This window comes from Cherax quadricarinatus, chromosome 74, assembly GCF_038502225.1.
Source record: "Cherax quadricarinatus isolate ZL_2023a chromosome 74, ASM3850222v1, whole genome shotgun sequence".
Taxonomy (NCBI): Eukaryota; Metazoa; Arthropoda; class Malacostraca; order Decapoda; family Parastacidae; genus Cherax; species Cherax quadricarinatus.
In genome coordinates this window covers 74,453-88,670 of record NC_091365.1, presented here as the reverse complement: position 1 = coordinate 88,670, position 14,218 = coordinate 74,453, and the positions used below count along the sequence as shown (strand labels likewise).

General features: G+C 39.4%; 1 protein-coding gene across 8 annotated transcripts in view; it reads left to right on the top strand.

Annotated features, from left to right (window-relative positions):
* Nucleotides 1-14,218, top strand: part of Marf1 (meiosis regulator and mRNA stability factor 1-like protein) — a 113,573-nt gene that overhangs the window by 31,606 nt on the left and 67,749 nt on the right. For all 8 annotated transcript variants that reach the window (XM_070100661.1, XM_070100660.1, XM_070100658.1 and 5 more), the window contains exons 10-12: nt 802-989; nt 5,986-6,070; nt 11,880-12,021. In XM_070100661.1, the coding sequence (XP_069956762.1) occupies nt 802-989; nt 5,986-6,070; nt 11,880-12,021 (415 nt within the window). The remainder of the gene's footprint in view (nt 1-801; nt 990-5,985; nt 6,071-11,879; nt 12,022-14,218) is intronic.

The window sequence follows — 14,218 nt, the reverse complement described above, 5'->3', positions numbered from 1 at the left end:
TAACCACAAACTTCTGCTGAATTCATAATCACAAAATAGGAGATTCACTCTTTCCCAGATAATAAAATATAATCAGGAATGATTGGCCATGGTTTATGGCATCCCATAATTGAATCAGACCTATTAAAAACTCGTTAAACTGACCAGGGGATGTAGGGGGCCTTACCCATCCTCAAGAAGATCTGCAAAAATTTAATATTGCTGTTATTTTGAGCCTGATTTAATGCTACTTCCAACCCTGAAACCAACCAAAAGAATCTCTCTTGTCTTCCAGTGTATCAGATGAAACCAATGAAACTTCAAAAACCATCCTTGAAAATACCTCTGTCGCTACGTTAAACCAAATGCATGGTCAAAGCTTCGATTTTTCCCATGTTTTGTGTGGGCAGGATTTTTTTATAATGAGCACACTCAAAATTCATACTCATTCTCTAGGCCAAAATTTACTGCTCATGGCTTATGAGTGAGCCGAGCTCATGACTTGGCCTCTGACAGCTCTGTGACAGCCCTTGAAAGGGTTAATGCTGCTATTGTTAATTTAATGTCGGTTTTAGGTCAGCAAAAGGATCTTGTCTTGGCAGTGTTTCTGTCGTGTTCAGCTGTAAAAATTAAGTTTATAGCACAAGTATCTGGGGAGAAAATCGGTTGAATTCCAAACAATCAGCTTGGAATTGGTTTTCAGAAATGAATTAGCATTAGTTGGGGGACCTACTTGACAGTGATTTCTAATATTTCTCAATTATTGGTAGTTTAGCAATTTGACTAATTTAGGTGTAATATCAAGTATGTTTGCATTTTCAGACAAAGAATGTGGAGAAACAGTGGTTGCAAATCTCAAAGCCAGGCATCTGTTGGTGTAAATGGAAGTTTTTCTGGAATTCTGCAAGACTATGATATGCATAATGGTGAATCTGTTGCCAATAGTACTGCTGTCCAGCCTTTGTACTTAGACAAAACACCAGAGACTTTCAAAAAAGGCCGTTCACAAAGTAAGTTTTTAAATCATGCATGTGACAAGGCATAACAGCAGGGCATAAGGATTTCATTAGTGTGATCTTAGTGACTGTCAGTACAGTGATTATTCTTATGCATCACTTTTGTGCTTTTAATATTTTATATGAATGTGTTCTTGGTGAGTACTGTTTTCACTTTCTCCCATTTTTATTACTAGCCACTCAACATATCCAGCTTTTCTTGCATATTTTTTTTTTTTATTCCTTCAGGCAAGTAGTTTATATAAATTGAAAAAAAAATTCAATTCAGGTACTGAGCCTAGCTGCATCTTCATTGTGACTTTAGCCTATGAGAACACATCACCTCGTAACACTTGTGTTCGCTTGTTAAGCATTAAATCGTGCATCTACTATAATACTGTAAGTGTTCCACCTGTCTTACAGATCACTTCTTTCCCACAGGAACCATCAAGAACTTTAAACCCTAAATTAATGTACCCTAGTTTAACTACCTTCTTTCAAGATTGTGTTACATTAGCTTAATATATTTGATATACAGTACTATACATCTTTTATTTTGATATACAGTCGTGTATACTGTATAGTACTGTACCTATAGGTACAGTATTTATTGCTGGAAAGAACTGTTTTCTAGTAGCAATCCTTTTCTCTTTAAGTAAGGATGAGCAAGGAGGTTTTAGTGGGTAAGGGATGTGTAGATCGGGTATTTACATTGAAGCATATATGTGAGCAGTATTTAGATAAAGGTAGGGAAGTTTTTATTGCATTTATGGATTTAGAAAAGGCATATGATAGTGGATAGGGGAGCAATGTGGCAGATGTTGCAAGTATATGGAATAGGTGGTAAGTTACTAAATGCTGTAGAGAGTTTTTTATGAGGACAGTGATACTCAGATTAGGGTGTGTAGAAGAAAGGGAGACTACTTCCCAGTAAAAGTAGGTCTTAGACAGGGATGTGTAATGTCACCATGGTGGTTTAATATATTTATAGATGGGGTTGTAAAAGGAGTAAATGCTAGGGTGTTCAGGAGAGGGGTGGGATTAATTTATGGGGAATCAAATACAAAATGGGAAGGGAGTTACTTTTTGCTGATGATACTGTGCTTATTGATGATTCTAAAGAAAAATTGCAGAGGTTAGTGGACGAATTTGGGAGTGTGTGTAAAGGTAGAAAGTTGAAAGTGAACATAGAAAAGAGTAAGGTGATGAGGGTATCAAATGATTTAGATAAAGAAAAAAATTGGATATCAAATTGGGGAGGAGGAGTATGCAAGAAAATGTTTTCAGATATCTGGGAGTTGACGTATCAGCGGATGGATTTATGAAGGATAAGGTTAATCATAGAATTGATGAGGGGGAAAAAAAAGGAGTGGTGTGTTGAGGTATATGTGGAGACAGAGAATGTTATCTATAGAGGCAAAGAAGGGAATGCATAAAAGTATAGTGGTACCAACACTCTTATATGGGTGTGAAGCTTGGGTTGTAAATGCTGCAGCGAGGAGGTGGTTGGAGGCAGTGGAGATGTCCTGTCTAAGGGTAATGTGTGATGTAAATATTATGCAGAAAATTCAGTGTGTGCAAATTAGGAGGTGTGGAGTTAACAAAAGTATTAGAGGGCTGAAGAAGGGTTGTTGAGGTGGTTTGGTCATTAGAGAGAATGGATCAAAGTAGAATGACATGGAGAGTGTATAAATCTGTAGGGGAAGGAAGGTGGGGTAGGGGTCATCCTCGAAAGGGTTGGAGGGAGTGGGGTAAAGGATGTTTTGTAGGCGAGGGGATTGGACTTTCCAGCAAGCGTGCGTGAGCCTGTTAGATAGGAGTGAATGGAGACGAATGGTATTTGGGACCTGACGATCTGTTGGAGTGTGAGCAGGGTAATATTTTGTGAAGGGATTCAGGGAAACCAGTTAACTGGAAATGGGAAGTACAATGCCTGCACTTTAAAGGAGGGGTTTGGGATATTGGCGGTTTGAAGGGGTATGTTGTGTATCTTTATACGTACATGTATATACTTCTAAACTGTTGTATACTGAGCACCTCTGCAAAAGCAGTGATTATGTGAGAGGTGAAAGTATTGAATGGTGATGAAAGTATTCTTTTTGGGGATTTTCTTTTTTAGGTCACCCTGCCTCGGTGGGAGATGGCCAACTTGTTAAAAAAAAAAAAAAGTCAAGACAAATTTAGAGTTTAGAGTCTTCCATGTATTCTATTTTTTCTTTTAATACTTCAGCCACTTCCCACCAAGGCAGGGTGACCTAAAAAGAAAGAAACCCAAAAAGAAAAAGAAAAAAAAAAAATTTCACCATTCCACACTTTCACCATCACTCATACATAATCAGTTTTTGCAGAGGCGCTCAGATACGACAGTTTAAACGTCCCTCCAACCTACCAATATCCTAAACCCCTCTTTTAAAGTGCAGGCATTGTACTTCCCATTTCCAGGACTTGGGTCCAGCTAACTGGTTTCCCTGAATCCCTTCACAAAATATTACCCTGCTCATACTCCAACTCGTCAGGTTCCACGAACCATTCATCTCCATTCACTCCTATCTAACATGCTCATGCACGCTTGCTGGAAGTCTTAGCCCCTCAATCGCAAAACCTGATTTAGCCCCTCCAACCCAATAAATTTATACGCTCTCCAAGTCATTCTACTTTGTTCTATTTCTCTCTAAATGACCAAACAACCTCAACAGCCCTTCTCCAGCCCTCTGACTAATACTTTTATTAACTCCACATCTCCTAATTTCCACACTACAAATTCTCTGCATAATGTTTACACCACACATTGCCCTACATGACACATTCACTGCTTCCAGCCGCCTCCTCGCTGCAGCATTTACAACCTATGCTTCACACCCATATAAGAGTGTTGGTACCACTATACTCTCATACATTCCCTTCTTTGCCTCCATTGATAACATTTGTCTCCACGGATACCTCAATGCACCACTCGCCATTTTTCCTTCATCAGTTCTATGGTTTACTCTATCCTTCATAAACCCATCCACTGACAAGTCGACTTCCAAATATCTGAAAACATCCACTTCTTCCATACTCCCTCCCTCCAATGTAATATCCAGTTTCTCTTTATCTAAACCGTTTGATACTCTCATCACCTTACCCTTATCTGTATTCAATTTCAACTTTCCACCTTTACACACCCTCCCAAACTCATCCACTAACCTTTGCAACTTTTCTTTAGAATCTCTCAAAATCACAGTATCATCAGCAAAAAGTAACTGTGTCAATTCCCATTTTGTATTTGATTCCCCATAATTTAATCCTACCCCTTTCCCCAATGCCCTAACATTACTTCTTTTACAGCCCCATCTATAAATGTTAAACATCCCTGGTGACATTACACATCCATGTCTAAGATCTACTTTTACCAGAAAGCAATCTCCCTCTGTTCTACACACCCTAACCTTAGCTTCACTATCCTCATAAAAACTCTTTACAGAATTTAGTAACTTACTACCTATTCTATACACTTGCAACTTCTGCCACATTGCTCCCTTATCCACTTTTATGTGCCTTTTCTAAATCCATAAATGCAATGAAAACTTCCCTACCTTTACCTATATACTGTTCACATATATGCTTCAATGTAAACACCTGATCTACACATCCCCTATCCATTCTAAAGCCTCCTTGCTCATCTGCAATCCTGCACTGTCATACCTCTTAATTCTTTCAATAATAACTACCATACACTACCTGGTATACTCGGTAAACTTATTCCCCTAGAATTTTCAGTCTCTTTTGTCCCCCTTTCCTTTATATAAAGGAATTGTATACTCTCTCTGCCAGTCCCTAGGCACCTTCCCCTCTTTCATACATTTATTAAACTAAAATACCAACCACTCCAGTACTCTCTCTTCCCCTGCTTTTAACATTTGTCATGATCCCATCAGTTCCAGCTGCTTTACCCACTTTCATTCTACGTAATGCTTCGTGCACCTCCACACTCGCATCCTGCTGCTCTTCACTCCTAAAAGATGTTATACCTCCCTGGCCAGTGCATGAAATTACTGCCTCCCTCCCTTCGACATTTAAAAGTTCATCATAATATTCCCGCCATCTACCCAATACCTCCAGTTCCCCATTTACTAACTCTCCTCCTGTTTTTAACTGACAAATCCATTCATTCCCTAGACTTCCTTAACTTGTTTCTCATTCCAAAATTTTTTCTCGTCAAAATTTCTCGAGTGCCTCTCCCACTCTATCATTTGCTTTCCTTTTGCACTCCCTCACCACTCTCTTCACCTTTCTTTTACTCTCCATGTATTCTGCCCTTACATCACTTCTGTTTTGTGAAAACCTCTCATAAGCTAACCTTTTCTTTTATTGCACCATTTACCTCATCATTCCACCAATCATTCCTCTTTCCTCCTGCACCCACCCTCCTATAGCCACAAACTTTTGCCCCACTTTCTAATACTGCATTTTTAAAACTATTCCATCCCTCTTCAATCCTCCCCCCCTACTACTTATACTTGCACTAGCCCACCTTTCTGAACAAAGTGTGTGCCATTTTCAATTTATAAGCCAGTTTACTTTCTTGTAGCAAATTACATTTTTTTCCACAAGGAAAACTTGGGTCATCCACAATCTGTGTTCTTTTAACACCCATAGTGTTCTTGTCTGGGCTTGCCATACTGCCTTTTATCAATAGCGGCAGCTTTTCCTCCTCTTCGAATATTTCAGTATCCATTTCAGCTGGCTATTTGTGGTTTAAAATTATAACATCTTAGGTATCTTCTGTAAACACACTTTAAAAATCATCTTTAATATCATGTATTTCCTCCTCCTAATTTGGTGATATTGTTTTTAGTTATTTTCCTTTTCTTATTTTTTTTATTACTGAGTTAAAGGATTTGGTCTCGTCTTGCGTTGCCCAGATCTCCTTCATAATTTAAAAAACAAACAAATTGTTAATAATGTGTAGAATTTAAAGAATTCTATAAAGCAAAAATGGGTGTTTGCTATTCATATTTTTCATTTCCAGAAGTTCAATTCAGAATGAGTTCACCACCAAGCTTTTCATTAAGTACCAGACTAGCAGATTCATACTTGCTAGATAATAATCTCAGGTGAGTAACTTGTGTTATCTGAAAATTGGAATCTAAATGAAAATATAAAACTTTCGAAAAGTAGTACGTTGCTAGATATCCAGGGAATTATTACCATTTTACTATAAGAAAAATTGAAGCCTGATAGGCAGTTTTGCTCTGGCAGCATATTTTTTTTTCTTGTGTAAGATGGCAGGTAAATCGTAGTAATGTCTTACATTCAGTATAAAATTGTTTACTTTTCAGTTTTGCTTGATAATTTATATTCTTGTAATACTGAATTTCCTCTATAATTTAACCCTTCAACTGTTGCAAGCTCCTTTCTGAAACTGTCATTCTATATTGGAAATTTTTTGGAAAAAAATTATATTTTCTTATGAAATGATAGAGAATCTTTTCCTGATGATAATGACACCAAAAGTACGAAATTTGTTCAAAAACTTACGGAATTATGCTCCCGCAAAGTTAGCTATCTCGGCGATATATGTACATAGGCGATTTTGCCGACTTTGAGCCCTATTTTCGGCCAATTCCATTGTTCCAGGCGACCTAACTCATAGCCGTTTCTTTAGAACTCCATTTTTTCTGTCAATTGAGTACAAGAAACTGCCCATTTCCCGATTTCAACTACCCAGTGAAATGGTCAGAAACTAATTGAAATCATCTCTATTTCCGTAATGTTTTCTATCAACATAGACCAAGAAAACGAGAATACAACCATAAATCTTCTCTTTCAACACACCGGCCGTATCCCACTGAGGCGGGGTGGCCCAAAAGGAAAAACGAAAGTTTCTCCTTTTACATTTAGTAATATATACAGGAGAAGGGGTTACTAGCCCCTTGCTCCTGGCATTTTAGTCGCCTCTTAAAACACGCATGGCTTACGGAGGAAGAATTCTGTTTCCACTTCCCCATGGAGATAGGAAATAAACAAGAACTAGTAAGAAAATAGAAGAAAACCCAGAGGGGTGTGTATATACTATACGCTTGTACATGTAAGTGTAGTGTGACCTAAGTGTAAGTAGAAGTAGCAAGACGTACCTGAAACCTTGCATGCTTATGAGACAGAAAAATGGACACCAGCAATCCTACCATCATGTAAAACAAGTACAGGCTTTCGCTTCACACTCGCTTGGCAGGACAACCATAAATGCTATACGAAAATACACCTCAAAGTCGGCGTTTTAATCCAAAAACATGGAGTTTTTTTCTCATGCACTGTGTGCTGCAGGGTTTTTTATGCAGTGCACACTGCCCACACAGACCCATTCTCTCACATGTGGGCCTACCAGCTTTCTCCTGCTTGATTTGAAGCCGCTACAATTATCGAGTATATATACGTCTGAAACACTGGCTCATAAGATGTATATATACGGCCGAAACAGTCAACGGGTTAAAGAACCTGGTCTAAGATTGGGCTTTGTCAGTGATGATATATGGAATTATTAACAGATCGCAATAGTTTTCGTGTATTCAACACAGTTCTTTATACTAAGTAAAAAATTGGCTAGGTTAACCATCTCCAAGCATCCCTTACTTCCCATGCCACGAAACCTTCCAAACTATTGCTGCTGACTGGTTCACAATAATAGTAATAATGATTACAAGTGTGTATGCATCTGGAGAAGAGAGATGTGTAGGAGAGAGATTTTGGGAGATGTTAAGCCAGTGTGTAGGAACTTTTGAACCAAGTGAGAGTAATTGTAGTAGAGGACCTAAATGCTAAAGTAGGAGAAACATTTAAAGAGGGAGTGGTGGTAGGTAAGCTTGGGGTGCCAGGTGTAAATGGTAATAGGAGCTTTTTGCTTGAACTTTGTATAGAAAGGGGTTTGGTTATAGGTAATACATATTTAAAGAAAAAAAAGAGGATAAATAAGTATACAAGATACAATGCAGGGCATAATGATTACTGGTTTGTTGGACTATGTATTGGTAGATAAGACTGTTGGGTAGACTTCAAGATGTACATGTTTATAGTGGGCCACAGATAAATCAGATCACTTTTTAGTTGTAGCTACAGTGAAAGTAAAGGGTAAATGGTATATAAGGAAAATGGAAGCAGCAGGTAAGAGAGGCATGAAGGATTATAAACTAAAGGAGAAGGCAGTTATTGTAAGATGTAAACAAGTATTGGAGGATAGATAGGCTAGTGAGAGTATATAGGCAGTGGGGTTGGAGATGTATGGGGTAGGTTTAAGAATATAGTGTTAGTGTTCAGCAGAAGTTTGTGGTTACAGGAAAGTGAGCGTGGGAGGGAAGAAGAGCGTTTGGTGGAATGATGTAGAGAGAGTAGTAAGAGAAAAAGTTAGCATACGAGATGTTCTTACAAAGTAGAAGTGATGCAAGGAGAAAGGAGTATATGGAGAGGAAAAAAGAGTAAGAGACTGGTGAAGCAATATAAAAAGCACAAATTAGAGAGTGGTTGAGATGTTATCAACAAATTTTGTTGAAAGTAAGAAAGTTTTGGAGCGAGATTAATAAATTGAGGAAGCCTAGGGAACAAATGGTTTTGATTGTTAAATATAGGAGGGGAGAGTTATTAAATGGAGAGTTAGAGGTATCAGGAAGATGGAGGGGATACTCTGAGGAATTATTAAATGTTGATGAAGATAAAAGACAGAAGCTTACGACGACGTTTCGGTCCGACTTGGACCATTGACAAAGTCACACTAACAGAGGAGGAGCAGGACGGCTATATATAGGCAGGAAGAGGTGGAGGTAGTAGTAGTGGTAGTAGTAGTAGTAGTAGTAGTACAAGAATTGTATATAATACCGACAGGATGAAATGACACATGCACAACACCCGGGCATCCCCACCGTAGACGTTTCGCCATCCAGCCAGCCACTGGATGGCGAAACGTCCACAACAAAGACAACCAGACGCCGCACATGTCTAATTTCATCAGTAGATGAAGTAGAAGAAGAAGAGGTAGTAGTAGTGGTAGTGGTAGAAGTGGGAAATAAGGAAGACGAGCCAGTCAAATACAAAGGAAGGGGAGTGCAAGAGAGTAGAAACCCACAGAGGGAGAGCAAGCGCACCGAGGTGCGTAGAAATAAAATAAAGAAGGAACAGAAACACGAGACAGGAGAGAGAAAGACAACCCAGAGGAGAAAAGGAGAGAGGAAAGGGGAAGAGGAAGAAGAAAGAGAAGAAGAAGTGAGGATTCAGGTTAAGTCACGGGTGTTCTGAAGTTTGGAGCATTTTACAATGTATATCTACAGAGACGAAGCCAGGGCTAAGGTTCATACAAGGAAAGTTGTGTATAAGAGGGAAGCTGTGATTTCGTGTGTAGGTCAAGGAGGAACATCTTGTAGTTGAAGAGGAGCGTGTCAAGTGTGGGGGGGGGAGGAGGAAGTTCGTGAGGCAGTGGGTAGAATGAAAGTGGGTAAAGCAGCTGGGATTGATGGGATAAAGATAGAAATGTTAAAAGCAGAGGGGGATATAGTTTTGGAGTGATTGGTGCTTTTATTTAATAAATGTGTGGAAGAGGGTAAGGTACCTAGGGATTCAGAGAGCATGCATTGTTCCTTTGTATAAAGGCAAAGGGAACAAAAGAGAATGTAAAAATTATAGGGAAATTAGTCTGTTGAGTATACCTGGTAAAGTGTATGGGAGAGTTATTACTGAAAGAATTAAGAGTAAGACAGAGTAAGATACCAGATGAACAAGGAGGCTTTAGGAAGGGTTGAGGGTGTGTAGACCAAATGTTTACAGTGAAACACATAGGTGAACAGTATCTAGATAAGGGTAAGGAGGTTTTTGTGGCATTTATGGATTTGGAAAAGCATATGACAGGGTGGATAGGGGAAGGGGGGACAATGTTGCAGATGTATGGAATAGGAAGTAGGTTATTGAAAGCAGTGAAAAATTTTTACAAGGATAGTGAAACTCAGGTTAGAGTATGTAGGAGAGAGGGAGATTATTTCCCATTAAAAGTAGGCCTAAGACAAGGATGTGTGATGTCACCATGGTTGTTCAATATATTTATAGATGGGATTGTAAGAGAAGTGAATGCTTGGGTGTTGGCAAGAGGTTTGGGGTTAAAAGATAATCTAACACCAAGTGGGAGTTGTCACAGTTGCTCTTTGCTGATGACACTGTGCTTTGGGATGATTCTGAAGAGAAGTTGCAGAGGTTGGTGGATAAGTTTGGTAGGGTATGTAAAAAGAAAATTGAAAGTGAATATAGAAAAGAGTAAGGTGATAACAAAAATTAGGCAACAAAAGATTGGATATCAGGTTGGAGGGAGAGAGTATGGAGGAGGTGAATGTATTCAGATATTTAGGAGTGAACATGTCAGCAGATAGATCTTTGAAAGATGAGGTGAATCATAGCATTGACGAGGGAAAACAGGCGAGTGGTGCACTGAGGAGTCTGTGGAGACGAAGAACTTTGTCCATGGAAGCAAAGAGGGGAATGCATGAGAGTATAGTTATACCAATTCTCTTGTATGGGTGTGAAGCATGAAGGGTGAATGTTGCAACAAGAAGGCTGGAGGCAGTAGAGATGTCATGTCTGAGGGCAATGTGTGGTGTGAATATAATGCAGAGAATTCGTAGTTTGGAAATTAGGAGGAGGAGGTACGGGATTACCAAAACTATTATCCAGAGGGCTGAGGAAGGGTTGTTAAGATAAGATTTAGTTCGGATTTTTAACCCCGGAGGGTTAGCCACCCAGGATAACCCAAGAAAGTCAGTGTGTCATCGAGGACTGTCTAACTTATTTCCATTGGGGTCCTCAATCTTGTCCCCCAGGATGCGACCCACACCAGTCGACTAACACCCAGGTACCTATTTGCTGCTAGGTGAACAGGACAACAGGTGTAAGGAAACGTGTCGAAATGTTTCCACCCGCCGGGAATCAAACCCGGGCCCTCCATGTGTGAAGCGGGAGCTTTAGCCACCAGGCCTTGGTTCGGACATGTAAAGAGGATGGAACTAGAATGACTTCGAGATTGTATAAATCTGTAGTGGAGGGAAGGCTGGGTAGGGGTTGGCCTAGGAAACTTTGGAGGGAGGGGGTAGAGGAGATTTTGTGTGTGAGGGGCTTAGACTTCCAGCAAGTATGCACGAGCGTGTTAGTGAATGGAGACAAATGGTTTTTATGACTTAACATGCTGTTGGAGTGTGAGCAGGATAGTGTTTATGAAGGGATTCAGGAAAACCAGCAGGCTGGACTTGAGTCCTGAAGATGGGAAGTACAGTGCCTGCTCTATGAAGGAGGAGTGTTAATTTTGCAGTTTATAACTGTCGTGTAAGTGTGCCTTTGGCAAGACAGTGATGGAGTGAATGATGGTGAAAGTGTTTCTTTTTCAGGCCACCCTACTGTGGTGGGAAATGGCCAATGTGTTAATAAAATAAAAAAAAAATGATTCGCATAATCTTGCTTTGCATTAAGTGCATACTCTTCTACAGTAACATTTATCTTCTACCTGCACATGCTGTATACATTTTTCTTTTATTACATGTCCTGTATTCATCTGCTCTTTTCACCTTTCACTTTATAACCATCTAAGCTAGCTGGAGGGAATTTCAAAATTGTTTATGCAAGGTTAAGATCACCTGGTACTCAAGCACAGGGATTTTATATCAAGAATAATGTATTTATGAAACAGCTGAACGAATTTTCTGTGGTATCAAAATATGTTAAATTTGTGAATATTTTTAAGTGAAAAATAAATTACAATAAAAGTTATTGAAACCACAAACCAGTTTAGAGAGAAATAAGGTCTAGCATTTATAGAAAAAGAAAATCTAGGGTATTGCAGTTATAGGCTTTAAGTAGAATTGACAGTTGATTTAATAATTGTTAGTGCTTTGTTTGCAACAGGATGAGGAGTCCATCTCCATTACTCTCCTGGAGTGGTGTCAGTCCTATGAAGCATACGTGGAGTCTTCCAACCACCTCAGACTTGCAAGGTCAAGTCCTGTGTGGACTGCGGGAATTATCTTTGGGAGACGGGGCTCCTGTGGTAAGTTGTAAACTGTAATGATGGCAGTTTTTCCTATCTATATCAATGCAAGGTTCTTACAGGTGATAAGTGTGGTTTTCTTGGTAGACAGCAACCACCCAGGGAGGTACTACCGTCCTGCCAAGTGAGTGTAAAACGAAGCCTGTAATTGTTTTACATGATGGTAGGTTTACTGGTGTCTTTTTTCTGTCAAATAAACATCCAAGATTTCAAGTACGTCTTGCTACTTCTACTTACACTTAGGTCACACTACACATACATGTACACATTTATGTATACACACTCATCTTGGTTTTCTTTGATTTTCTTAATAGTTCTTGTTCTTATTGCTTTTCCTTTTATATCCATGGGGAAGTGGAATAAGAATCTTTCCTCCATAAGCCATGCGTGTTGTAAAAGTCGACTAAAATACTGGAAACAATGGGCTAGTAACTCCTTTTCCCGTATAGCCTACTAAAAAGAAAAAGAAGAAAACCGTCAGTGGGATGTTTGAATGTGCGTGGATGTAGAGCAGATGGTAGTGGGAGAGGCGCTGTCAAGAAATTTTGCAGAAAATAGGAAAAAAAATTTGGAGTGAGATAAACAAGTTAAGAAAGCCTAGGGAACGAATGGATTTGTCAGTTAAAAAGAGTATGGGAGTTAGTAGATGGGGAACTGGAGGTATTGGGTAGATGGCGGGAATATTTTGAGGAACTTTTAAATGTCAAAGAAAAGGAGGCGGTAATTTCATGCACTGGCCAGGGAGGTGTAACATCTTTTGGAGTGAAGAAGAGAAGAATGTCAGTGTGGGGGAGGTGTGTGAGGCATTACGTAGACTGAAAGGGGGTAAAGCAGCTAGAACTGACAGGATTATGACAGAAATGTTAAGCAGGGGGGGATAGTGTTGGAGTGATTGGTATTTTTGCTTAATAAATGTATGAAAGAGGGGAAGGTACCTAGGGATTGGCAGAGAGCATGTATAGTTACTTTATATAAAGGGAAGGGGGACAAAAGAGATTGTAAAAATTATAGGGGAATAAGTTTACCGAGTATACCAGGAAAAGTGTATGATAGGGTTATTATTGAAAGAATTAAGAGGTAAGACAGAGTAGGATTTTGGATGAGCAAGGAGACTTTAGAGTGGGTAGGGGATGTGTTGATCAAGTGTTTACATTGAAGCATATATGTGAGCAGTATTTAGATAATTGGGGAAGTTTTCATTGCATTTATGGATTTAGAGAAGGCATATGATAATGGATAGGGGAGCAATGTGGCAGATGTTGCAAGTAAATGGAATTGGTAGTGAGTTACTAAATGCTGTAAAGAATTTTTATGAGGATAGTGAGGCTCAGGTTAGGGTGTGTTGAAGAGGGAGATTACTTCCCGGTAAAAGTAGGTCTTAGAGGGGGATGTGTAGTGTCACCATGGTTGTTTAATATATTTATAGATAGGGTTGTAAAAGAAGTAAGTGGTAGGGTGTTGGGGAGAGGGATGGGATTAAATTATGGGATATCATGTACAAAATGGGAGTTGACGGTTACTTTTTGCTGACGATTCTGTGCTTATGGGAGATTCTAAAGAAAAGTTACAAAGGTTAGTGGACAAGTTTGGGCGGGTGTGTAAAGGTAGAAAGTTGAAAGTGAACATAGATAAAAGTAAGGTGATGAGGGTATCAAATGATTTAGATAAAGAAAAAATGGATATCACATTGTAAAGTGGGAGAATGGAAGCAGTGAATGTTTTCAGATATTTGAGAGTTGTCAGTAGATGGGTTTATGAGGGATGAAGTTAACCATAGAATTGATGAAGGAAAAAGGTGAGTGGTACATTGAGGTATGTGTGGGGACAAAAAACGTTATCTATGCAGGCAAAGAAGGGAATGTATGAAAGTATAGTGGTATCAACACCTTTATATGGGTGTGAAGCTTGGGTTGTAAATGCTGCAGCGAGGAGGCTATTGGAGGCAGTGGAGATGTCCTGTCTAAGGGCAATGTGTGGTGTAAATATTATGCAGAGAACTCGGAGAGTGGAAATTAGGAGGTATGGAGTTAAAGTATTAGTCAGAGAGTTGAAGAGGGGTTGTTGAGGTGGTTTGGTCATTTAGAGAGAATGGATCAAAATAGAATGACATGGAGAGTGTATAAATCTGTAGGGGAAGGAAGGCAGGGTAGGGGTCGTCCTCGAAAAGGTTGGAGAGAGGGGGTAAAGGAGGTTTTGT